Source organism: Scyliorhinus torazame, chromosome 19, assembly GCF_047496885.1.
Source record: "Scyliorhinus torazame isolate Kashiwa2021f chromosome 19, sScyTor2.1, whole genome shotgun sequence".
Taxonomy (NCBI): Eukaryota; Metazoa; Chordata; class Chondrichthyes; order Carcharhiniformes; family Scyliorhinidae; genus Scyliorhinus; species Scyliorhinus torazame.
The window spans coordinates 79,108,222-79,132,855 of record NC_092725.1 but is presented as its reverse complement, the minus strand read 5'-3'; the positions used below and the strand labels follow the sequence as shown (position 1 = coordinate 79,132,855).

At 46.3% G+C, this 24,634-nt stretch overlaps 1 protein-coding gene across 3 annotated transcripts in view; it reads right to left on the bottom strand.

The window, feature by feature from the left end:
* LOC140396245 (ELKS/Rab6-interacting/CAST family member 1-like) overlaps positions 1–24,634 on the bottom strand; it is a 1,343,051-nt gene that overhangs the window by 774,713 nt on the left and 543,704 nt on the right. For all 3 annotated transcript variants that reach the window (XM_072484589.1, XM_072484590.1, XM_072484591.1), the window contains exon 14: positions 12,054–12,214. In XM_072484589.1, the coding sequence (XP_072340690.1) occupies positions 12,054–12,214 (161 nt within the window). The remainder of the gene's footprint in view (positions 1–12,053; positions 12,215–24,634) is intronic.

Sequence of the window (24,634 nt, the reverse complement as noted above, 5' to 3'; positions counted from 1 at the left end):
CAAAATACAATTTCTGTTGAATTTAAAGGATTTTACAACATTTCTTGTAGCATAGTTAAAAAATACTATCTCCATTAGCAGGTTAAATTTAGAAACTAGTCATTATTTAGAGTTCCCTTGAAACTTCAGAGTAATCTCCTTTTCTCGGTGACTGTTTTCACTCCAAATTTATGCAGAAGGGCACTATGTGTCCCAGCTAGAAAGGAACAAAATAACTTGTAGTCATGTAGCACTTTTAAAATAATAAACTGCCCAAGGCACCTCACAGGAATGTTATTAAGCCAAATATACCAAGTTACATAAAGAAATATTAGGACCAATGACCACAAATTTGGTCAAAAAGGATGATTTTAACACAGAAGCAGAACATTTAGGGCACAGGAGGAAGCTGTTATTATGCCAGCTGACAAAGAGCCAGCCAACCTAATCCCATTTTTGAGTTCTTGGTCTGTAGTCCTGTAAACTACAGCATTCCAACAAGACCATAACCAAGTATTTGGACATGTGATGAGGGTTTCTGCCATTGAACCGATGATTACCAGAGCCCTAAACTATCTGGATGAAAAGATTTCTCAATATCCAATTTAATTGTTCTGCCAATAACTTTTAACCTATGTCCCAGCTATTGACCTCTCTGTTCAGGGGAATAAGTCCTTCCTGTCAACTCTATCTGGGTCCTCATAATTTTAAAAGTCACAATATAATATCCCTTCAATTTCCTCTGTAACAAAGAAATCTTTTTTTTAAAGCAGTGTCATAAAGGAAGAGCGAAATAGGGAGGCAGAGGAGAAACACAATTTTCTAGCCACTGACTTTAACCTGCATTCCCAGAAGCATATGTATTCTGTACCATTACTCCTTATGTGCTGAACGTTACAGAAATATCTTGATATTAATATTGTAATAAGGCCTTTCAGACATAGTAAACTGAGGAGAGTGGAACTGTAAAGAGCCGCCTCAGGCTGTATGACTCACATTGAACGGTGAATATTACATGTATCACAAATTTATTGAAGCAGCTGAAAGTATAACTTGATCTAGGTAGAGAACTTAAATACCATTGCACCATTTATAACGACCATTTTCAAATGTCTGTAATGTTTCTTTGATTGTATTGATGCACCTTAGGAGTGCAGAAAACCTGTGCGGTATTCTCTAAAAATGGGGCTTTGTCCCCACGCCGGCGTGAAAACCGGCGCCAACGACTCCGGCGTCAACGGCCCCCGAAATTGAGGAATTCTTACCTTTCATGGGGCTAGGTTGCCGCCGGAGTCGGCCCCGCAGCTCCAGCCGGCGGGAAATGGCTCGCGCAAGTCAGCGCGTCTGCGGAATAGCCGGCATATTTCCGCCCATGCACAGGGGTTCCCTTCTCCACGCCGGCCCTTGGGCAATATGGAGGACCCCTACAGGGGCCCGGCGTGGATAAAGTAGGCCCCCACGGAACCAGCCTGCCCGCCGATCGGTAGGCCCCAATCATGGGCCAGGTCACCGTGGGGGCCCCCCCCCCCGGGGTCGGATCCCCCCACCCCCCCACACCAAGACGGCCCACGCACACTTACCTTCCAGGTCCCGCCGTGTGGGAGCTGAGTAATTCACACCAGCGGGACTCGGTCAAACTCGTCGGCCACTTGGCCCATCGTGGCCCGGAGAATCGCCGGGGGGTGCGCTGTCAACGGCCCCCGAATGGCGTGGCGGGAATCCCACGGGCACCCGCAAAACGGCACCGGAGAATGGGGCAGCTGGCGTCGGGGCGTGATTCTTGTGACCCCCTCCGGGAATTCCCCGACCCTGCACCGGGTCGGAGAATCCCGGCCCCTGAATATTATTGCACTTTGTGCGATGGTCACTTTGAAATGTTTGTAATGTTCTTTCAGATATTTTACGCATGAAGTCTATATTTTTTAAATTGTAATATATTAGCTGAAAACCCTCCCTCAGCAAATAATCAAAAATCACGAGAAGTGACATGAACATTCCATGTTGTTTGCGTTAGTGCATTCCTGGACCATGATAGTGGTCATACAATGCACAAATATGCCATTTCTAATAATAATGAACTTAGTGTACTATTTTTCTCCCCCTTTCCCCACGTCAAATAACATTTTCTGCAACTGTGGATGGATACATCATAATTGGTGAAAACATGCAATTTGTCATTACTGGTTTATTCAGAACTAGGGGATTCTTACGACTTGAGTTCATTTCTATATTGTAGATATCTATAACGCTGCAGACATGTTAAGTAGATATCGACAGAGTGTAAATGAAATCAAATAACAAGGACAGAGGACAACAATTACATTCCTCCCAGACTAACAAAACTGGTGAGTGACATTTATTTTGGAGATTGTGGCTCACCTTGCTTCATTTCATTCCCATGTATTTTATGCAAATGGTGGTTGCAAAGATTCACAAAATAGCGATTGAGGATTAAAACTATCATGGTAACAGATCACATGGTATGATGTAGCACAGATTGGGCTGAAGGGAATATTTTGTTTTACTGAGGATGTGGGGGCGAGAATCATGGTGTGATGTTCCATTGCATTGCCTTAAAATATCTGTCTTTCAAACCTTAATAGGACATAACCAAACAAATGCTGGAACTTAAAGAAGATAAAAATTAGTACCAGGAACCCAAATGTGCATATCAAAATCCAGGACTTTTCAACAAAGTGGTTTTACAACATGTTGCTGTGCCATTTCAAAGTGATAACTGCAATACATTCTAAAAAAGGTAAATCGATCACCAAAGTACTTCATAAGGTGCATATTTTGAGTGGTGAGCAAGAACACTGAGCCATACATACTGGCTTAATGTAAATTTAAGCCCTATAACATGTTACAAAATTACCTTTAAAATAACATCACTATGATCCCTTTCAAATTTATGGATGCCAGATTAAATACTGGCTGGCTGTTGGGGCCAAAGACGAATCCCAAGCCCACCCAGTAACAGCAAGACCATGGAGAAGGTTTTACTGGAAATTGGCCACTGTCAGGACCTTATCCAATTAAGGATGATGGCCTTCCTCTTCCAGTTGTCAACCTATTCGGATAGCCAGCAGCGTAGCAGTGCCACTGATAGGGATGACCACTGCTGAGGCTGCAGAGAGGAGAGGGCACCTCAATATTGAGGCACGTCAAGGGCTGGCGATATATTTTTTTTAATACTTTGGAGGTGAGGTAGGCATGCCCCAAAAAATGGAGGAGTGAATCGTCCAACACAAATGTCAAAGTGTTAATGGTGGCCATTACCATAGGACAATGGACATCGATAAATTAATGTTTCCCACCCTGCATAGGGTGGCCTCCAGCAGCAGCTGTGGAACTTGCTGCCCAGCGGATTCATGTTGGAATGCACCTCGACTCCCCCCACCAGCGTTTTAACAAGAAGGTTACACCATTTTATCGAGGAGCTCCAGTCACATGGGCAGTGTGGCAGGGGATGCCCATCTACAGTCTGGATTTTCCAAATTCTTTGTGAAGAATGCTATTGTTTAGCACTTCAATTGGCTAGCTGCCACAGGTGCGAGGTTAGCCGTCACCCCAAGAGTCCAATTCGCGGGCAATATGGTGGTGGGAACATGCCAGCAGGCCAGCATGAAGGGTGGTACTGTTTTACAGAGGTAAATCTGGATGTTGTTTGCATTAATCTGGCACCCATTAATTTGAAAGAGATCATAGTGATGTTGTTTTAAAGGTAATTTTGTAACGTGTTATAGGGCTTAAATTTACATTAAGGAATGTAACCATAGATTTGAATTTCTACTCTCTGATATAAAAAGATCACATTTAGTAGCATTACTCTAGATTTCACACAGTGAGAGAGAAAGCAGTGCTAATAGATGGTATGTTTCACAAACATCCATCTTTAATCAAGACTCAGTTCTAAAAAGATTGAAAGAGGGGAGAGCTACAACTACTGGTGAAAAAATTCAACCCTGTGATCTCAATAAAACAATGAACCTGAGGAAAATTGAACTCCAGACAGTTCCTTAAGAAAATTCCCAACTAGTTCCCCATATAAGGAAAGGAAGTCGGAGAGAGATTTAAAACAGGTGCTGTTTCCACCCCCTTGTTCGACAGAATTGGCAGAATCAAGTTTCCAACTCATCTTCTGAGTGTCTGCTGATACAGGCAAGAACTGTAACTCAAAGTTCCATTTCCCTGAATAGACTGAATTTTCAATTCCTTCTCAAAAATTAAGATGAATGCATCTTTCAAGGTGTTAGTTCAACTGTTAGGTGATAAAAACATGGGCCGTTGTGTTTAGCATTGCCTGGCCATTCAATAAGCCTGTGCAGCAAACAACAGATTACACCTACTAAAATCAGATCAGCATATTTGAATATGTATTCAGGTGTCTGAAATTTTGACCCATGCCCTTGCCACAGCTTCAAATCATGGATGGAGCCTCTTTAAATCAAGGCTAAAATATGAAACTAAGCCTTTTTAAAAATAAGCCATTATCCTTTCCTGTACATATTTATTCTTTTTAAAATAACATTAAAAAATCAACAATTCTGTTAACAAAGTTAATGTGTTGATTTTACCCATCATTCTTTCCACTTCCTCTCAACTTCATTACAGCAAAGCCTAAGTGTGACAGAAATGTGCAGCCCATTTTGAGGGGTTGTGTGGAACAGGATGTAATTTGCACATCTGCAGTTTATGGTGGCTGGCTTCAAACAGAAGCAATTTTGGTCACCCAAGTTTCTGATAAATGATTTGAGGGATTTACGAATTTGATTGAAAGGTTTAAGCCTACCGGAGTTATTTGGAAGATTAGATATCCATTGGGAAAGGTCAAATATCCTTTGGGAGAAGTCAAGTACTCTTTGGGAGAAGTCAGCAAACCATTGGGATTGAAAGCAAACAACTTTCCAGGGCCTGATGGCCTACGTCCTAGTATGTCAAAGGGAGTGGCAGTGGAGATAGTGGATTGAATTTGATTGAAAGGTCTAAACCTACCGGAGTTATTTGGAAGATTAGATACCCATTGGGAGAGGTCAAATACCCTTTGGGTAAGGTTGGTTTTGTGAGGGCCACGAAGAATCCAGCACGAGTTTTAAGGATACAAAGTAATAACATTTATTTACAATAACATATATATATATATATATATACATATATATATATAACAGCAGCAGCAACTTCCCTTGCTGCACACTCCTTCCTGCTGGTTCCAAACTGGCAAGCTTTATTTATACTTGGAGTTTACTAATGGTTTCTCCGCCCCCCCCCCCTCATTGGGGAAGCTCATACTCCCACAGGATTGTGGGATTGTCATTAGTCCCCAGCCAATGGTAAGCAGGCAGGTTATAACATCCCTCCCCCCACAAAGTCCAAGGAATCCACCGAAGACCCTGGCGAAGGAGGGCGTCGGACTCGTTTTGCCGCAGGCCGGACACCATTTGCATGCGGCGCTGGATCAGGCGGCGTGTAACGAGACGGAGACCGGCGCTTCCGTGATGAACGGCGTAACGGTTGTACATCCACGGCCCATGGACCCCAGGATTCCCCCTCTGATGCGTCCTGTGTCTCCATCTCGGAGTCAGAGTCTGCTGCCTCCGTCATGTCAGCGTCTCTATCTCCATTCGGTTCTGTAACGACCTGCGCAGGCTTTGAGTGAGGCACCAGTGGAAGATTGTGAGGACTACTTTCCATTGTCTCTGGTCTCTGCGGCTGTAGAAATGAGCTCCGGGGGCGGGGGATCTTTGGAGGGGATAGTCTTCTGGACCGAACGTAGTCTACATGTTTGCACTGGAGACGACCCTGGGCTTGCACCTGGTACGATATAGGGCCCGTTTGGCGAAAGATTACGCCAGGAACCCACTGGGCCCACCAGCAAAATTCCGAACGAACACTGGGCCACCGGGCGCAAACTGCCGAATCGGCCGCTGCCGAGGAAATCCCTGTCCCTGCCGTTCTTGTGTGCAGCGTACTTTTGCGCCAATGTCCGGGAAAACCATACTAAGGCGGGTGCGAAGTCTCCGGCCCATTAGGAGTTCTGCGGGAGCTACCCCAGTCACCGCATGGGGGGGGTGGTCCTATACATAAACAAAAAGCGAGCCAATCTCGTATCCATTGATCCAGAAGACTGCTTCTTTAGGCCTCTTTTGAATGTCTGCACTGCACGCTCTGCCAATCCATTTGAAGCCGGGTGGTAAGGGGCAGTGCGGATATAGCATATGCCGTTCATCTTCATGAACCTCGCAAACTCCTCACTGGTGAATGGAGTGCCGTTATCCGTGACCAGCACCTCGGGGAGGCCATGCGTACTAAAAGACAAACGCATCTTTTCAATTGTTGCGCAGGACGTTGTCCCCTGCATCTTATGCACCTCTAGCCATTTAGACTGGGCGTCGATTAATAGAAGGACCATGGGTCCTTGAAAAGGGCCTGCGGAATCTGCATGCAAGCGTGCTCAAGGCCGCCCTGGCCATTCCCAGTGATGTAGGGGCACGGCCGGCGGAAGCTTCTGATGCTCCTGGCAAATGGAGCAATTTTGGGTCACCTTCTCAATGTCGGTGTCGAGGCCTGGCCACCAGACATAACTCCGGGCCAACATTTTCATTTTGGTCACACCTGGATGCCCATTGTGCAAGTCTCTTAGTATCAGCTCCTGGCCTTTTTCCGGGACAATCACACCCGTCCCCTACAAGAGGATGCCGTCTTCCACACTGAATTCTGACAGCTTGGAAGAAAATGCCCGCAACTCGCCTGGGAGCTGTCTATGCTGCCCACCATACAGGACTATTTGCCGAACCTTTGACAGGACTGGCTCCGTCTGGGTCCACTCACGGATCTGTGATGCCATGACAGGCAAGGTGTCCATAAAATTTAGGGTTGCAACCACCTCACCGGTCGTGGGGGTTGACATGGGGCCGGTCGATAAAGGCAATCGGCTCAGTGCGTCGGCATTTGCTATCTGCGTTCCTGGTTTGTGCTCCAGAGAATACCCATATGCAGCAAGCAACAAAGCCCAGCGCTGGATCCTTGCGGAAGCAATGGGCGGTATTGGCTTACCTCTCTGAAAAGTCCCAGCAGAGGCTTACGATCAGTCACGATAGTGAAATGGCGGCCATACACGTACTGGTGGAAGTGTTTCACCGCAAAAACCACTGCCAGGCCCTCCTTCTCGATCTGCGCGTACTTTTTCTCCGCTGCAGTCAATGTGCGGAAGGCGAAAGCTATCGGTCGCTCGGCCCCGTTCTCCATCTTGTGGGACAGGACGGCCCCAATACCATACGGTGATGCATCACATGTGACGAGCAAAGGCTTTCCAGGACTAGTAACCCAGACGACGACAATTGTTGCTTTACCCGCTGGAAAGCGGTTTCTTGTGGCTGACCCCAAACCCAGGTGTGATTTTTCTTTAGCAGACGGTGCAACGGGGCCAGTGTAGTTGCCAGATTGGGGAGGAACTTCCCGGAATAGTTTACGAGACCAAGAAAAGAACAAAGATGCGAAATGTCAGTCGGGGCGGGGGCCTGTTGAATCGCACGCACCTTCTCTGCGACGGGGTGCAAACCTTCGCGGTCCACCCGATAACCTCGGTAGACTATTTCCTTTGCCTGAAATACGCACTTTGTGCAACGTAAACGGACTCCAGCCTCCGAAAAGCGTCTAAGGACAGCCTCCAGATTTTCCAAATGTTCCTGCTCCGACGTCCTTGTAATCAAAACGTCATCTAAGTAGACAGCAACACGTGGTAAACCTCTCAAAATGCCCTCCATAACACGTTGAAAAATAGCGCAGGCAGAGGATACTCCAAAGGGCAACCGTGTATATTCATACAGGCCCCGGTGTGTATTAATCGTTACATATGGTCGGGAGGCAAGGTCCAGCTCCAAATGTAGGTAGGCGTGAGTCATATCTAATTCTGTGAAGGAGAGTCAACCTGCAAGCTTCGCGTAGAGATCCTCTATGCGAGGCATTGGATATCGGTCGAGTCGGGAAGCCGTATTCACTGTAAGTTTATAGTCGCCACACAAGCGAACTGTGGCATCTGGCTTCATTACAGGTACAATTGGTGCTGCCCAGTCAGCAAAACGGACGGGCCTGATAATACCCAAACTCTCCAAACGAGTGTGCTCCCCTTCTACCTTCTCGAGCAAGGCGTGGCTCCTGTTTCGACTTGGATATGGTCTACGGCCCCTTTTATTTTCCCCAAACCAGGCTGGAATACATCTGGGTATTGTCCTAGCACCTCAGTTAACCCTTCATAAACTGTTTGGAGGATGTGCTGCCAATGCAACCGCACATGGCACAACCAGTCCCGACCCAACAGGCTGGGCCCATGGCCGCGCACCACGATAAGTGGGAAACGCCCCTCCTGGCGTCCATAAACAACAGGGTTCATTGTAGTTCCTGCAATGTCCAGTGGTTCCCCCGTGTAGGTGGCCAACCTGGCCTGTGAGTCGGTTAATGTAAGGGTCTGTATACCCTGCTTGATGCGGTCGAATGTCCTCTGGGCGATTACGGAGACCGCTGGGCCAGTGTCCAACTCCATCTCAAGCGGGTGACCATTGACCCGCACTCTCACCTTAATGGGGGCCACACGGGGAGCTGCCACACAATGCAGCTGCATGCAGGCAGTCGTCCTCCGTCTCCACGTCCTCAGGAGTAGTCGCCACAGGTTCCTCTACATGTAAGGTACGGCCTCTGGGCTGCTCCCAGTTTCGGTCGGAACGACGGCGCCCCCAGGACCGGCGTCCACGACGGGGTCGGCGCCTAGAAGTCTGACACGGACATGGCTCCTCATCCATTGGTTCTGGAGGAGGCTCCCTTTGGGGAGGAATGTCCGACGGCCACTGGCGTCGGTCCGGACGTCGCCTCGCCCAAGGTACCACAGGAGTGCGGGGGGATGTTTGCGGACGGAAGGGGTTGCGCCCCAAGGCATGCACTTCCATTCCCTGTAGCTCCTGCACTCCTCGTTCTGCGCTCTCGCGGGACAATACTATTTGAATGGCCTGTTGAAAAGTCAATGTTGGCTCAGCTAACAACTTTCTCTGGGTGGCCGCATTATTAATACCGCAAACCAAACGGTCGCGTGAGATTTCTGACAAGGTCTCACCATAGTCACAGTACTCCGCAATCCTGCGTAGCCTGGATAGAAAATCGGCAAGGGATTCTCCAGGGGTCCTCTCAGCGGTATCAAACCGGTAACGCTGGACTATCGTGGACGGGGTTGGGTTAAAATGTTGCCCCACTATATTCACAAGTTCATCAAACGTTTTGGTGTCCGGCGCAGCTGGGTACGTAAGGCTCCTAATCACCCCAAACGTATGCGGGCCGCAGGCGGTGAGCAATATGACCACTTGGCGCTCGTTTTCGGTGATATTGTTTGCCCGGAAATAGTAACGCATCCGTTGTGCGTACTGGTTCCAGCTTTCCAGCGCAGCATCGAAAACGTCCAAACGTCCGTACAGAGGCATGGTATAATAGAAAACAACTTCCAACCTGTATCCAACAAAAATCCAGGGAGGTGGCTTCAGCAGTGTAGACAGCTATTTACTTTAACCCTCGTCGCCAGTTTTGTGAGGGCCACGAAGAATCCAGCACGAGTTTTAAGGATACAAAGTAATATCATTTATTTACAATAACATATATATATATGTATATTTATATATATATATATATATATAACAGCAGCAACTTCCCTTGCTGCAGACTGCTTCCTGCTGGTTCCAAACTGGCCAGCTTTATTTATACTTGGAGTTTACTAATGGTTTCTCCGCCCCCCCCTCATTGGGCAAGCTCATACCCCCACAGGATTGTGGGATTGTCATTAGCCCCCAGCTAATGGTAAGCAGGCAGGTTATAACAGTTGGGTACTGTTTGGGGAGGTCACGTACTCTTTGGGAGAAATCAGGTACTCTTTGGGAGAGGTCAGGTACTCTTTAGAAGTCAGGTACTTTTGGGGAGAGGTCAGGTACTCTTTGGGAGAAGTCAGCAAACCATTGGGATTGAAAGCAAACAACTTCCCAGGGCCTGATGGCCTACGTCCTAGTGTGTCAAAGGGAGTGGCAGTGGAGATAGTGGATCCATTGGTTATAATATTCCGAACTTTTCTTATTCAGGAAAGGTTAGAGTCGATTTGAAAAATGCTAATGTAAGGTCCTTATTCAAAAAGGGAGGGAGGCAAAATGCAGGAAATTACAGACCTGACAAATGGATATAGGTTCGGTGAGTGGGCCAAAATGTGGCAGATGGAGTTTAACATGGCTAAGTGTGAGGCCATACATTTCAGTCGGAAAAATGGAAAAGCAACTTATTATTTAAATGGGGAGAAAATTCGGGGTGCTCAGGTGCAGAGGGATCTGGATGTCCTCGTGCAGGAGTTGCAGAAAACTGGTTTGTCTTTATGAAAAGAGATTGAGCAGTTTAGGCCTCTACTTTCTAGAATGAGGAGAGATCAACTTGAGGTATATAAGATGATAAAAGGTATGTGTAAAGTAGACGTGGAGCGGGTGCTTCTGCTTGTGGGGAATTCTAGAATGAGAAGTCATAGTCTCAGGATAAGGTGTAGCAAATTTAAAACAGAAATGAGGAGACACTACGGGCGCGATTCTTCCAGCCGCGCGCCAGAGAATCACCGCAACCGCGCCATGCCGCCCCGACGCCGGCGCTTGATTCTACGAGATTCGGAGGGGGGGGGCTCCGTCCCCGAGGGGGGGGGGGCTTCCGATGGGGTCTGGCCCGCGATCGAGGCCCAGCGATCGGCGGGCCGTCCTCTTCCCCCCCCCGCTTACAATTTCAATAGATGCTCATTGACATGCTCATTGACATAAGACGGATGGCATCATTATAGTATTATTTCTGCTTGACTGCTTCACCAACCTATCATTATCACAATGATGGCCTATAATTTCACAGTTTGATTGACAGCTCCAAATGGTTGAAAGAAATGTGGGGCTTTGAATACAAATGCTGATTTCATAAAATATTAAGAACTTGAAGGAATTTAAATGTATTGAATTGGCTTTTACCAATTGACGTCTTTTATCTCGCGATGTCTGTAATAGTTGCTTAGAACTTTATTTTATTTCATCTCATCATGGCTTCCGAGGTCTGCCCATGGTGGATATTGGGTGAGTTGACATGTCAGATGGAAGGGCAAAAGCTGGTGGGCATGGGTTGGCATGGAAAATATGAGGAGCCATGAGATGGATGGAGGCATAGGTTGGCATAGAGGGTATAAGCGGCCATGGGAATGAGTAGGAGTATGAGTTGGCATGGATCAGGCATGGGCAAGGGGGTGAAGGTTGAGGGTGTTTTGTTGTACTGTTTTTACGAAACGGATGAGCACCATTTAAAGCTGCCCACTTTTGCACTCGGCAGTCAGTGGCTACCTTTGCACTTTTTCGGAGGCAGCGGCCCCAATTCCAATTTGCAGCCGCTTCCACGGAATAAAAATCTGCCGGTTTAGGGCAGTTTCTCCTGCGTTGGGTTTGCAGGGTTAGGGAAATTTTGGACTCCCCATACCTGACTTGGGAGTGAAAATTTGGGCCCGTGTACAAAACCTGTCTGATAATTTTATTGTGAAAATAACAGAATACACATCAATTTATCCAATCTATTGATTATCCAACATGCAACAACGAATCAAGATCTTAAAGGCATTTGTTCAAGTGGCAATTGAATAGAGTCAGTTCAAAGATGTTAACTACACTTTGTTTGCTGCAGATTCCTCTGCTCCGATTCCTAATCAAGTGAGATGCTCTCCTGTGACTTATGACAACTGTGCTCAAGGGAACCATGGTCTGACCCACCTTCCTCTGGGGAAATATATAATTCCTGCTCAATATTTCCCCAAGGGTGTCAAGGCTGAAACACACTGACTGAAGAATGCTGGACATGAATCTATGTCCTCCCACTTGTTCAAATACAGAACTCCTAATCCACACTGAAGCAATATACTACTGCTTTGAAGTACAGGAGACATTAAACGGGATTCAGAAAAGCAAACAAAAACAACTGTGTGAGAGAGGTAGAAGGAATACTACTTCATAAATGAAACATTGAACTGAAAAGAATGCCCTTACTTCATTTCAAGGACTTCCTCGAGGTGCTTCCTCCTCTCAGCATGCAGGTTAGTGAGGTGCGCTTCCTTTTCTGCGAGGGACTGCTGGGTAGAGGACAGCTTGGCATTCATCAGCTCCAGTTCTCGTTTCACTTTTTCCATCGCTGCCATTAACTCTTCCACCTACAAGAACCAAAAATTTGAGGCACATGTAAACAGTAACATTTAAGTAACACTGGCATTCAAAGCAAGATTAGCATAAATGCAATAAACAACAAACTGGATCCATCGACATTACAATTACAATAGCTGAGTTTACCATCCAACAAATTAAACATTTTCGGTAGGCTTTCACAAAGGCTCAATCCGTAAATGGAGACACGATATACTATTCAAACAGACTAGGAATGCTTGATCCCTGAAACGTGCTGAATTCCTCAAAAACAATCTTGAATGTTAAATAATGTTGGGTGATAAAACTTAGCATCCATGTAGTAAATAAAGAAAGAATTCAGCTAGAGCTCCCATTCCTGATCCTTATACTTGTTACTCAAAGTCCGGCTGGGAATTTTTTGGGGGGGGGGTGGGGGGGTGGGAAGGTGTGAACATCAGATGAAGATGGTGCATTGCAAACCAATTGTTTGTTGACACTGATCATAATCCAATCATTTGTTGACACTGACTGTCAAGGTACACATTTTGTTACGATGCCAGCTGATTTAATATTGTACAAGTCAGATCGCAGAGTGAAACCTGGCTTGGTAGATCCTAACCTTGTTTTTGTTTTGTAAATCATGGAGGTCATTTACTGAATACATTCACAAGGAATTTACCAGTATACTGTTGATACAAATAATTAAATGTTTATTAAAGAAAAAAAAAATGGACTCTCTTACATGAGAGAAAAAGGTTGGAAAGATTTCACTACAACCACCAGAAATGATTCAAACTCACTATTCTTTTTGTCCCAGCAAAACCCTTACAGACACAAAACCCCTGCGAAGATTTACCACTTTCTCAACGCAAAAGCTCGGGCAGGCTCGTTTAAAACATTTTTCTTCCGGCGGACTTCTGGACATTTACTAGTCCTTATGTTCAACTGGAATCTCTCCCAGAGACACCCAAAAAAACACAATCTAAACTCACTATTACTTCAGCTTAAGGACAAACACAAGTACCTACTCAGTTCCCCACAGTCCTGCCGGATTTCTTACTAAAGAGATTAGACATTCTGCTTACATTGTCTGTTGTTTCTTTAAGTATTTAAAAAAAATTAGAGTACCCAATTCTTTTTTTTTCCCAATTAAGGGGCAATTTAGCGTGGCCAATTCACCTACTCTGTACATCTTTTTGGGTTGTGTGGGTGACACCCACACAGACACGGGGAGAATGTGCAAACTCCATACGGATAGTGACCCAGGGCCGGGATCGAACCCGGGTCATTGGCGCCATGAGGCAGCAGTGCTAACCACTGCACCACTGTGCAGCCCACATCAATTGTCTGTTATACACACATTGACTGAACCCTTTGGTGTTTACCTATGTCTGTGCATGTCTCTGCACCCCTGTTGCTAAGCAACAGCACAGCTTTTTATCTTTTTTTTAAAAAAACTTCATTAAACTACTTTAATGCTTTGTAACCCATTACTTCACTTCAAAAGTTGTAAACCTCATTAAAATGCACATACACAAACAGGGCTCAAGAAAGCTCAGCACCACCCACAAAACTCTCTCAATGAAACGAAAGCTAAGTTTCACCCTTCTTCAGTGGGTAGCACAGTGGTTAGCACGGTTGCTTCACAACGCCAGGGTCCTCGGTTCAATTCCCGGCTTGGGTCACTGTCTGTGCGGAGTCTGCCTGTTCTCCCCGTGTCTGCGTGGGTTTCCTCCGGGTGCTCCGATTTCCTCCCACAGTCGAAAGATGTGCAGGTTAGGTGAATTGGCCTTACTAAATTGTCCTTAGTGTCCAAAAGGGTTAGGTGCGGTTACTGAGTTACGGGGATAGGGTGGAGGTGTGGGGCTTAAGTGGGGTGCTCTTCCAAGGGTCAATGCAGACTCTGTGGGCTGAACGGCCTCCTTCTGCACTGCAAATTCTATGTTGTATGTTAACACACAAGAACAAATATAAATTAAATGTAAAACTAGTCCTAATTCCTAACAATTTGAAATATGGAAACAGGTTCAAGAGCTTGCTTTTTATACTGATTATTCAGCTTTTCAACATGTCAGTTTATGAGCATTTCACACACAGATTATTTTTATCCGCTGTGCATGTCCAGAAAGTTATTTCTGATAAATAGATACATTCTGCAGTTTATTTATCATGCCTAACTTTTTGGGAAATAAACATTGAATAAATACAAGACGGCCATTAGACATTCACAGCCATTTTAATATATGTTACAAGGATTTTTTTTTTTTTTTTTAAAAAGAGATACAATTTCTAATGCTTCTTCTTCTGGCTGGATTTTAATAAACTGTAATCCTATTAAGATAGTGGAGGGGCTACCAGCCAGCTACAATATACAACTTTGCATTCCGCCCAAATGGGATGAATAGGAACAGACTCTCAAACCTCCTTAGGTGTCTGAGATGAGACACCCTTTCTATAAATCATTGACTGCAGTCGTCATGGTAATCAAATTCCTCTGGAATATACAGCCAACAAGGATTTTTAAGAACAGTTTATCAAGCCAGAGAGCAGAGATCAAAATTTTCATACTGAAAATTTGCAAAGAGTTCTCTCTCTCTCTCATAAGTACTGTGCACAGATTTCTAAAATAGCCATCCTGAGAAGAGAAATCTACTGCAAAGCAAGATATTTTGGGGATAACATGTGAAAATCTGTTCTGTACACCAACTACACCCAGGAAGACAACTGAACAAAACAGACGTGGTGCAGAATCACCACACTGCAACTAGCCAAAGAAGAATAGTCTATATATTCCTTTGATTTTTTAATTTTCTTCACAAACTGTAATTTATTTTTTATTCTACCATCTGTACTGGTGTGTGTGCGCGCTTGGTGTGTGTGGGGGGGGGCAGGGAATGTATGTGATATATTTGCAATTGATCGAGATTTTTTTAATTTGGGAAGTTGCATCAACAAATTTATCTTGTTCTTCGTTTTAAACTCTGAAACCTGTCTTATTAATCTGAAAGTCAACTAATGGGACTCCTGCAGTATTGGTAAAGCACAGCCTTGTTAAATTCACAACAATCTATTTCTATTGAGGTGGTCCAAAAGTGCCACCTCAAAGGAATTATGGAAAATCGACTAGCACCTTGAAAGGAAGATGCCCTTAATGCAACAAAGTTTTAGCAAAACGTTTCCTTCCATTAGATTACACGAATCACTTCTCTCTGGGGTCAATTACCTTTCTCTCTCCAATGTTTGGACTCATAAAACCAAGAGCAGAACCCATGACTGCTCTGAGCAGGTGAAACTTCCGTTGGCTCAGATGAAAGAAGGTTGACTGAAGTAGCCCAAGAATATCCCCAAATAAAGCTTAAATTCAAGTCAATACGGAACAGGAGAGTGATTTTGGAAACCAGCTGATTTGTAAATTTGAAATTACTCACATGTTCCAGCTGTTTTTCTCAGTACCACTTTATTCTCAGTATTTATGTCAAGGGATCCTTATGAAATGGGTCATTCAGAATCATTCTGTCCTTGCAGAACTGTACACAAGATCTGAATTCAGGAACTCATCAGTTAAAATAGTCTCTTTAACACATTTCCTCGTGTTGGTACCAAGAATTAAGAATCTCTTTGAGAGAGGCTACTAGGTTAGTTACAATGGGAAATGGAAAGGGCAATAGATGTGGGAATTCTTTGAGACAAAAAAGAAAGACTTGCATTTATAAAGCACTTTCCACAACCACCAGATGTTTCAAAGCATTTTACAACCAATGAAATGCTGTTTGAAGTCGTCACTTCTGTAATGTAGTAAATGCTACAACCAATCTGCACACAGCAAACTCCCACAAAACAACAAAGCAATAATGACCAGCTGTTTCCCGACATTTAACACACCATTAGAATCTGGCCTCTATGCCTAAAGGAGCTGGGAACTTACACACAAACTGTGTTGAAGCCACGTTAAGCCCCAAAGAATTTTAAATTAGAACCAATTTGGAATGAATGTTGTGGTAGAAACCCTAATATTTTAAAAATATCTTCTGTCCCATCCCTCTCCAGGCCCTCCATATACCTCTCTGCCCTTCACCTTTTCACAGGGGCTTTTCACAGTTACTTCATTTGAAGCCTACTTGTGACAATAAGCGATTTTCATTTCATTTTCACCTTCAATCTATTGAGGACACATGTTTGAATCCAAATCTTTGAAAAGAGATTTTTATGAGTCTTCCTTAAGAAAAGGAGCAGTTAGAAAATTTTGAAATGACTTTGAAAAGCCACCTTTACATAAAGTCAACCAAAGTTTGATATCAGCCTATAGTGACCCACGGAGAGTCCTGGATGATTGAAACCTTCCAAATGAGGAAAATCCCACGAAAAACAGAAGAGTGGACGAGCTGAGTGGCTTGCACCATCAATCTTTTATAAAGAAAGAAAGACTTGAATTTATATAGTATTTTCATGATTTCCCCAGGCATTCCAATGATCTTTACAGCCACTGAAATACCTTTGAATTGCCGTGACTGTTGTAATATAGGAAACACTACAGGCAACTCAGGCACAACATACTGACCAGATAATCTGTTTTCAGGAGGTTGATTGAGGAATATATTAATCAAAACATTGGAAATAACTCAACTCTTCTTCAAAATGCTGGCATGGGACTTTATGTCCACCTGAGGGGGCATGCAATTTAATATCTTATCTGAAAGATGGCACCTCAGGCAGTGCAGCACTCCTTCAGTACTCCACTAGTGTCAGCCTTGATTTTTATGCTCAAGTTTTATCACATAATTTGAACCCAGAATCTGCTAACCCATAGACCGAGTCATTGCTGACACTACATTATTATTCCTCCAAAAAGAACGTTTTTGAGTCACTATATGCAATGTTATTTGAAAATAACTCTTGGGTGTTCTCAGTAGAACGAGTGAAGTTGCTTGTAAAAAAGAATCCAAAACATTTTATTAATGTTTCAATGTGATAACAGTTTTTAAAGGAATTCTGGCATTCGGATTGCACGGTTGTTAAGCATAGAGTGACACATGCTACAGGTTTTTTTTTCCAGAGCAGCCTGGCAGCTCTGACAACAGAATGTTAATATGATCCCCAGGGTCCAAATTTAAATCTTGGCTTGACTTTCGGCATTAGTGGAGAGTTTTGTTCTAAAACACGAGATGGAATGGTTTGTTGCCACATAATGCTATCAGTTAGAAAAAGAACTGTGAAGTACAAAATCTAAGATGTATATTTTTTGTAGATTAGTTAAATACAAAGTTGCCTCCTATTTTGAGAGGAGGAGAAAAGGATTAAAGGTTAAGAAGGATGCAACTGGACGTCCGGTGACGGGGATGTTCTGAGCGGAAGCATGAAGGTGCCTCTCCTCCGAAGAATTCAAAATTAGGCACTTTTAGTCAAAAATAGCCTGCCAGAACCATGAAAAAAAACATCCCCTCACCCTCTCCAATGGAAATACAAAGAGTGATGCCGAATATTGGCAGCTCCAGACGCCAAAAAAAGGCAAAAAGCAACAGAAGCCAGGAGAAGCGAGTGAACGGGACGGCGGACCCACAAGGCGAAGTAACTCCGGCCACACACGAAAAAGAGTGACCAACAAGCCGCGCATGGAACTCCCCCTCGCTGGAGGGCAGATAGAAGAAATTCCTCACCAGGGAGCTAAGGAAGCTCAAAGAGAACATTAAGGTCGACATAAAGGCAGCGGTCAAGGTGGTGGACACGGAAGCATTGGCCATCATGCAGGTGGCCCTAGAAGGCAATGGGGAGAGGCAACTAGATGCCCAGGGGAACACCATTAAAGAGCTAGAAAAGGCCTCAGCAAACCAGAGCGACCAACCAGATAGCGAGGTTGGTGACAAAACAGGGAAATGTAAACGGGAAGATAGAAGACCAGGAGAACCAGTCCCGGTGTCAACATCGGAGGATAGAGGCAGGAACCCCACAGACTACATTGCACAGATGCTGGGAAATCTGGTGGGAAGGAGCAACTCCCTCAACCCGCCAGAGATAGACAGAGCCCACAGGTCATTCCAGACGAATCCCAGAGCCGGAGACAATAATCGCCAAGGTGCACTGGTACCAGGACCGGGAAAGAATCATCAGCTGGGCCAGGCAGACAAAGGCTTGCAACTGGGAGGAAACCACATTAGGATATACCAGGGCATTGGGGCAGACCTGACCAAGCACCAGGTGGAGCTTAAGAGAGCAAAGATTGCCCTGTTCAAATGTAGAGTGTAGTTCGGGATGCTGTGCCCAGACAAACTTTGGTACTTTTCAGGGCAGAAAACGCTACTTTACGGCCCCTGCAGACACGGACAAATTAGTCCATGAGAACGGGCTGGGAAGGCAGCAACAGGAGCAATGGTGAAATGGTCACCCGGAAAGACTGAAATGCCGAAAAGCAATTTGCGCAGGACTGTACCGCCTCACTCTGAACCTGAGAGCTAAAACACAGAAAGGAGGCGGCGAGGGCAGCAGAGTGCAGGAAAGGGGTAGAAGCAGGAAGAGGGGAAAGAAAGTTGGCACACGAAGGATAGGCTTAGACCGACCCCAGGAGGGGGCCACCCACTAGCGTGAAAGCTAGCGCCAGGCGGTACGAGTGAGGGGGGGGGGGGCCACGGCGCATCTCCTACTGGGGAGAGAACGCCTGGCAACATGGAAGTTATAAAACACCAATGGGGGGATAGTTAGGGGGTTAAATGTGGAGGCAGAACAGGAGGGAGCGAATAACAGTAGAGAAGGGGAGGCGGGGAGAGGGAGAAGCAGAACCATAGTGGGAGTTGGCTACAACAGGCCGCACATGGCAACAAGAAACAAAATGGCACCGCATGCAGCCACTTTTGAGGATCCTCAAAGGGAAACCGCAGAGTCAGGTGCTCACCCACATGGCGTACATATAGTTGGTGGCCATGTTGGGTGGCCCCTGGACAAAGAAAAACTCCGAAGTGGAGGGGCCCAGCCGAGTATGGTGACTGCGGATGGCCCCCTAACAAAGGGAAACCCCGGAGGGCAGGGGTGCATCCTCAAGTTAAGTATGGTTCATCCCGCCGGGGGTGGGGGGGGGGGGGGGCAGGGAGAGCCAGAAACCACCCATTAGAATAGTCACCTGGAACATTAGGGATCGGCCCAGTGAAAATACCCAGAATCTTTGCCCACCTGAAAAGTATGAAAGAGAAACATCTGAGGGAGAAGGACTGACTGCGGGTAAGAAAGGGCTGAGTGGGACAGATGTACCAGTCATGCAATGGGACAAGAGCTAGTCGAGCCATACTGCTCAATAAGAGGGCAGCATTTACAGTGACGAGGATGGTTACGGACCCAGTGGGACGGTACGTCATGGTCAGCAGTATCCTTGAAGGGGCACCAGTGGTCCTGGTCAACGCGTACGCTCCCAAATGGGAAGAGGACCATGGCGGAAATCCCAGACATAGACAAGGCCCATCATGGGGGGGGGGGGGGGGGGGGGGGTGGAGAGAGAGAGAGGAGAGAGCCTTTAACTGTGTACAGGACCTACAGGCGGACAGATCAAACCCCCAAATCGGGGAAGACCTCAAAAATGGCAAAAGAACTTGGTGCGTTTATGGAGCATATGGGGGAAGTGGGTCTGTGGGGTTCAAAAATCCAGGGGAGGAGTTCTCCTTCTTCTCACAGGTACACAAGATATACACACGCATTGACCTCTGTGGTGGGGAAAGTGGTTCTTCCAGGGATAATGAGAGCGGAATACTCTGGTGATCCGACCAGGCTCCACACTACATGGATGTGAGGTTGGAGTTAGGCCGTGCCGAACACCCCCCAAGAAGATTGGGCGCAACCCTCCTTGCCGACAAGGCTTTTTGTGAGAAAATATCACAGGCCATGGATGGGTATATTTCCAATAACCAGAATGGGGAAATTTCACCCTCCAAATTCTCGGAGGTGCTGAAGGCGATGGTCAGTTATCGCTTATAAAGTGCATAGAGACAGGCAGGAGAGGGTGGCTGGACAATAACTGGTCTACTCCATACTGGAGGTGGAACAGCAATACTCCGAGGCCCCGACCTTAAAGCTTATGGCGGAGAGGAAAAAGCTACAAATGGGCTTTGACCTGCTCTCCACTAGGAAAGCAGTGCACCAACTCTGCCAGACACGAGGGACCTTTTATGAACATGGAGACAAAGCCAGCCGCCTGCTGGCTCACCATCTGAGAAAGCAGATTCACGAGGAAAATAGCACAGATTACGGATAACAACGGCAGACTGGTTGCCGAGCCGGAAAAGGTCAATAAAGTATTCGATTTGAGGCCTCGAGGATGAAGCAGTTCCTTGATCCACTGGACAGGCCAGTCATGGGGGAGGATAGAAAGCGGGGGCTGGAAGAAGTCATGGAGAGCATTAACCCCATGCTGGCGGGGAGGCGCCGGAACCAGATGGATTCCTGGCGGACTTCTACAAAGATTTTGCGTCAGCGCAATGGCCCCGCTCTTGTGGGAGATGTTCACAGACTCGCTAGCAAGGGGAATTCTGCTTCCAACGCTAGCACAAGCCTCAATCTCGCTGATACCTAAGGAAGACAATCACCCTGCTCAATGTAGACTTGAAAATACTGGCCAGAATCTCGGCTAGGCGACTGGAGAAATGCGTACCAGAGGTGGTAGCAGAGGACCAAACGGGCTTTGTTAAGGGTAGGCAGCCAACATCGAACATCAGGTGGCTGCTGAACGTGATAATGACCCCACCCAGGGAAAGAACACCAGAAGTGATCATCTCCCTGGATGCAGAAAAGGCCTTCAACAGAGTCGAGTGAAAGTACCTTACTGGAGAGGTTTGGACTTGAAGCAGGGTTCACTGCTCCCATGGCGAGGGTGAGGACTAACACCACCAGCTTTAAATTCTTGCAGCTGCACAGGGGCACAAGGCAGGGATGACTGCTGTCATCGTGTCTATTCATCCTGGCAATCGAGCCACTGGCGATTGCCCTCAGAACCATGAAAAGTTGGAAGGGGATCCAGAGAGGGAACAGAGAGTGCAGAGTCTCATTCCGTGCGGATGACCTGCTCCTATACGTCTCGGACCCCAAGCCAGTATGGAGGGGATCATGAAGCTCCTGAAACAGTTCAGAGCCCTCTCTGGCTACAAACTCAACCTGAGCAAAAGTGAAATCTTACTGGTGAAATCGCAAGGGCGAGGGGAAGAGCTGGAGGGACTGCCGTTCAAACAAGCCTAAAACGTCCGCTGCCAGGGGATCCAATTTGCCTACGACTGGACTCGGATCCACAAACTGAACCTGACAAGTCTGGGAGGAAGTAAAAAAAAGACCTGCGAAGTGGGGCACACTCCCACTCTCCCTGGCGGGGAGGATGCAGACGATGAAGATGAACGTGCTGCCCAGGTTCCTCTTCCTGTTCAGATCCATACTGATCTACCCCCCTTCCAAGGCCTTTAACAACACGATAGACAAAATTATCATGGTTGTGGTGTGTGTGTGTGGTTTGGGCGGGGGGAGGGGGGAAGCCAATAATCTCAAAAAAAGTACTGCAAAGAAAAAGAAGCATGGGAGGCTTGGTCGCCCCAAACCTACAATACACAGCAGAAAGAGTGAGGGGATGGGTGAGGGAGCCGGAAGCAGAGGATGAGAGCTCCTGCAGAGGGACATCCCTCTGAGCCCTTGTCACGGCAGCGCTCCCATCTCAGCCAGCCAAGCTCTCTACAAGCCCAGTGGTAATAGCCACGCTCTGGGAATGGAACCAGTTACGGCAACACTTCAGCCTGATTGAAATGTCCACCATGGCCCCCATCTGCAGCAATCAAATGTTTGGGCCACTCACAATGGATGCCACCTTTAAAAGGTGGAGACAGGACGGGAGGGCGGGGGAACAGTGACAATTAGTGGCTTTTACATGAATGATAGAATAACAATGCTAGAAGAACTGATGGAGAGGTTTCGTCTGCCCAAAGGGACCAAAATACTCCGTAGGTAAAGAACGACGTACCCAGGGGTGCCGGGACATTCACTGGTAGAGGGGGCTTTTGAACATGGGAGACTTAGGGAGCGGGAGTTGCGGGAACCTATATGGACGACAGTTGGAGGAGGCAAGCTGCCTGCTGGATGAGACAAGGAAAAAAATGGGAGGAAGAACTAGGGATAGAAGTAGGGTTGGAACTCTGGAGCGAAGCACTGAACAGGGCAAACTCCACCTCCACATGCACAAGGCTAAGTGAAATGCAGCTAATGGTGGTGCACAGAGCACATCTAACCAGAACCCGAATGAGCAAGTTCTTCCTGGAGGTGGAGGACAAATGTGAATGATGCCAGGGAGGCCCAACCAACCACACCCACATGTACTGGGCATGCCCCAGGCTTGTCACGTTCTCGACAGCCTTCTTTGAGGCAATGTCCAAGATTGTGAGAGTGGAGCCATGCCCAAAAATGGCAGTCTTCAGCATCACCGAACAGGACAAATTCTTCATGGGGAGGAAGGCCGAACCCCGAGCCTTTGATGCCTAATCGGCAGGCGCAGAATCCTGCTTGGCTGGTGATCAGCATCATCATTCAAAGCTGCTGACTGGCTGGCCAACCTGTTGCAATTTCTCTCATTGGAGAAAATCAAATTTGCCATTCGGATGTCGGAGGAGGACTACCACAAGATGTGGAGGAGGAGGAGAAATGCAGGGTTAACTGGTTTGACCATTCTGTGCTGGCGTGTCATTTCAAAATTATACCCCAATCATCCCGTATCTAACATCATAGAATCTGAGATAACTTTAGAAAAAGCAGATCCCGTTTTGATGAGGTACTTCTTTGTTTTTCTTTCCGGCCTACAGCTTATGCAGCACAACCCTGCCCTGACATGCTGCCACACCCCACCCCTGCCCCCCAGCCATAACTGCAGTTAGTTGTCTCCCCAGCAACATACCCCACCTACCCCCCAGAGCCACAACAACCCTTCCTTGCAATTTCCACCCCCCCTCCCCCCGCCAAAGCATCTTCTTCCACCACACCCCAAGCTTTCAAAAGTCAAACCTTTCAGGTAAGGTGAACTAACATAAGGTAATATCAGGTCACATGAACAAAAGCTTGGTTGCTGTGGATAGCTTTGAGCACCCACCTGGATAGCTTTAAGCATGCAGGATAACATTGTGTGTGCTGGTGAACTTGAGCACGCTGTGGATATCTTTGAGCGTGCTAGATAGCTTTCAGCACACGGGATAATCGACTACAATAGCTTTGAGTGTACTATTAAATCTGATATCCAATTCATTCCAAATTAGAACTTTTGGTGTCAAATTGTAATGGAGCACACTTGAACTCAAAAAAATTATGCTAACATTTTTGGGGAGGGTGTACTGACTGGAGTCGCAAAATTTGCAAACCCAAACCTAAAATGCACAGCAGAAAGCTTGACAATTCAAACGATTCGCTCATTTTTTTTTGCTGGCCTCGAAAATAAGCTTTTTGGTGTTTCTTTTGCTGTCGTTAAGTTCAGCATCTCAAAATTCCAAATGTTTAAACATACATAAATTGTTGCTTATGACAGCAAACATTTTCTTAAAATGATAAACCATAGAATTGCAAAAGTGCAGAAAGAGGCCACTTGGCCCATCCTAACTGCTAATTGCACCGCGCCTCTGAAAGAGCACCTTACTTAGGCCCTGCCCTATTGGACACTAAGGGGAAATTTAGCATGGCCAATTCAACAAAGCTGCTTTGGACTGTGAGAGAAAGCCAGAGCACCCGGAGGAAACACACTCAGTCACGGGGAGAATGTGCAAACGCCACACAGTCACCCAAGGTCAGAATTGAACCCGGGGTCCCTGGCGCTGTGAGGCAGCAATGCTAACCATTGCGCCACCGTATCGCCCATCATGAAGGACAAAGGATAATTTTAGCATCAACATTAGGTGACACAAATCTGCAAGATTGAATGCTATTGTAATGATCCCAGTTGATGTTGTAACTGAACGGGAAGGTCGCAGAATGGAACCCTGGCTCCAAAGACCATGGGCGGATTTCTCCATCCTGCTGCATCCGTTTTCTGGTGAGGCTTGCCCCCGCCGGCAGAGGGATCCTCCATTCCGCCAGCCGGCCAATGGGGTTGCCCATTGTGGGCACCGCCAAACCGTTGGGAAATCCGTAGGTATGAGTGCGCTGCCGGCGAAGCAGAGGATCCCGCTGATGGAGAATCCAGCCCCGTAAAGTTTCCCTTTTAAAAAAAATCAAACATGAGGAACAGATTCACAGGACCGCAAATATGTTTTAATAACAAGAAAAAAAACATATTAAACATGCAAAAATTGAATTGTTATACAATATGCTTTTACCCCCTCCTTAGCTTAACAATTATACAAGGTTTTAGGATTAACATGGATTACAAAATACATCTTAATCACTGATGGTCTCATTAACACACAAAAGTCCTTTCAAGCACACGAGATGACTGTGGTGAAATACACACACACTGCGCTGAA